Source organism: Olea europaea, chromosome 4 (genome assembly GCF_002742605.1).
Source record: "Olea europaea var. sylvestris chromosome 4, O_europaea_v1, whole genome shotgun sequence".
NCBI classification, from domain to species: Eukaryota; Viridiplantae; Streptophyta; class Magnoliopsida; order Lamiales; family Oleaceae; genus Olea; species Olea europaea.
In genome coordinates, this window is record NC_036240.1 from 1,205,393 (window position 1) to 1,207,865 (window position 2,473).

The following is a 2,473-nucleotide window of genomic DNA, read 5'->3' on the forward strand; positions in this document are numbered from 1 at the left end:
CCCACTTTGCATGTCGCCTACTCAACTTGTGCTAACCATTGATGTATTTCAAAGCCTCATGATCAGTAACAAGGATGAACTCCCTCTGTACCAGGTAATGGCGCCAATGCTTCAGAGTCTGAACTATAGCATAGAACTCCAGGTCATAAGTGGAATAATTTTTCTTTGATCTCGATAGCTTCTCACTAAAAAAAGCTACTGGACGTCCCTCCTGACTCAGAACACCACCAATGCCAACTCCAGACGCATCACAATTTACCTCGAACACCTTTTCAAAATTCGAAAGTGCCAAGACTGGGGCCTCCGTCATCTTCTACTTAACCAACTGAAAGCTAGCCTCTGCCTCCTCAGTCCACTGAAAATCACGCCCTTTAAGGTAGTCTGTGATAGGAGCAATCAAGGTACTAAAGTTTCTGATGAATCGACGATAGAAGGATGCCAATCCATGGAAACTCCTGACATCGTGCAAAGTTTTTGGTTTCGGCCAATTCAAAACTGCCTCAATTTTGGATTGATCTGCATGAACACCATCAGTAGACACAACAAAACCCAAAAAAGTTACAGAAGTTGTGAAGAAAGAACACTTATTCTGATTGACGAATAAGCGCTCCGTCCTCATTACATCAAAGACAGCACGAAGATGATTAAAATGTGACTCCCATGTCAGACTATAAATAAGTATGTCATCAAAATAAACTACCACAAATTTCCCCATGAAAGGCCGTAAAACCTGATGCATAAACCTCATAAAAGTGCTGGGTGCGTTGGATAGTCCAAAGGGCATGACCATCCACTCGTACAACCCATGCTGTGTCTTGAACGCGGTCTTCCACTCATCTCCAGGTCTGATTCTGATCTGGTGGTATCCACTTTTAAGGTCAATTTTTGAGAAAACCTTAGAACCGGACAATTGATCCAACATGTCGTCCAGACGGGGAATTGGAAACCTGTACTTCACTGTAATCCTGTTAATTGCCCTGCTGTCAACACACATACGCCATGACCCATCTTTCTTCGGCACTAGGAGAGCAGGAACTACACAAGAACTCATACTCTCACGAATGTAGCCCCTTTCCAATAATTCTACCAGCTGTCGCTGCAACTCTTCAGCTTCCTTGGGACTGAGGCGATATGCTGGTCGATTTGGTAGACTCGACCCCGGAATGAGGTCGATCTGATGTTGAATGTCCCTCATAGGTGGTAATCCTGGAGGAAGATCCTCTGGCATCAAGTCAGAAAACTCCATCAGTAGTTGCTGTACTTCTGCTGGAAATTCTGAATCCACACTCGCCGTACTATTTTCACGAGGCATTAAAGCATAAACTATTTTTTCACGCCCAACCTCAACCAAAAACCTGGACATAGAAAGTAGATTGGGGTTTTTAACTACCGAGGTAGGGATGTTTCCTTCCCTGTGAGGCACCAAAACAATTCTCTTTCCTTTGATACTAAGAGAATAAGTATTCTTCCGCCCATCATGGATAACACTACGATCATACTGCCAAGGTCGTCCCAACAAAACATGACAGGCTTCCATTGATACCACATCAAACCAAGCGTTATCAAAATATTTTTTTCCAATTGAGAAAGACACTAAGCATCGTTTTTCTATCGTTACCTCACTGCCTTTATTCAGCCAAGACAACTTGTATGGTTTGGGATGACAATCCATCTTCAGTTGTAGTTTCTCGATAACCTCCTCAGACACTACATTCTCACAACTGCCACTATCAATTATCAGCTTACAGACTTTATCAGCAACTGTGCAGGTTGTGTGAAAAATGTTGGTCCTCAACCAATCATCCCCTGAGTCGCCCTTGGGAGTCAGCAGGCTCTTTCGAACAACCAGGGTCTCCTGACCATCTCCATATAGCACGTCCTCATCTACACCCTCATCATACATGGGTTCCCCAACTTCCCCAAACTCCTCTATCATATCCTCCTCAATCAGAAGATTTTTATTCTTCTGACCAGCAGGCTTCCTGCAATCAGTCGCCCTATGTCCCTGTTCATCACACCTAAAGCACTTAATACTTGAGCTGGAACTATCCCGCTGTAGCTGATAAGCAGGACGAGATTCTTGAGGGCGAACTGGCTGACTTCCTTCACCTCTGACCACTGGCCTCCTACTTTGTTGTTTCTCTACTGCAAGTGCTCGCTGATATGCCTCGAAAACTGTCCACAATGAATGAAGGCTAAGAACATCCTGCAGGGGCTGCCTTAATCCCCCCAAATACCGTGCTACCATCTGTTCCTCCGTTTCAGATAAATCATTTCGAGCCACCAACTGATAGAATTCTTCAGTATAATCATTGACTGATCTTGCGCCTTGCCTTAGTGAATGGAGCCTCTGAAACAAGGTTTGAGTATAGCCGAAAGGGAGGAAGTGCCCTCTCATCTTCTTCTTCATCTTCTCCCAGTTAGTAATTTTGGATTTCCCCTGTCGCTCCCGTGAGCGCTTCAACTGTTCCCA

General features: G+C 44.5%; 1 protein-coding gene across 1 annotated transcript in view; it reads right to left on the bottom strand.

The window, feature by feature from the left end:
- Nucleotides 1-203: 203 nt before the first annotated feature.
- Nucleotides 204-2,473, bottom strand: part of LOC111394033 — a 2,651-nt gene continuing 381 nt past the window's right edge. The window contains exon 2 of the mRNA XM_023019821.1: nt 204-2,464. Within this exon, the coding sequence (XP_022875589.1) occupies nt 314-2,464 (2,151 nt within the window). The 3' untranslated portion in view covers nt 204-313. The remainder of the gene's footprint in view (nt 2,465-2,473) is intronic.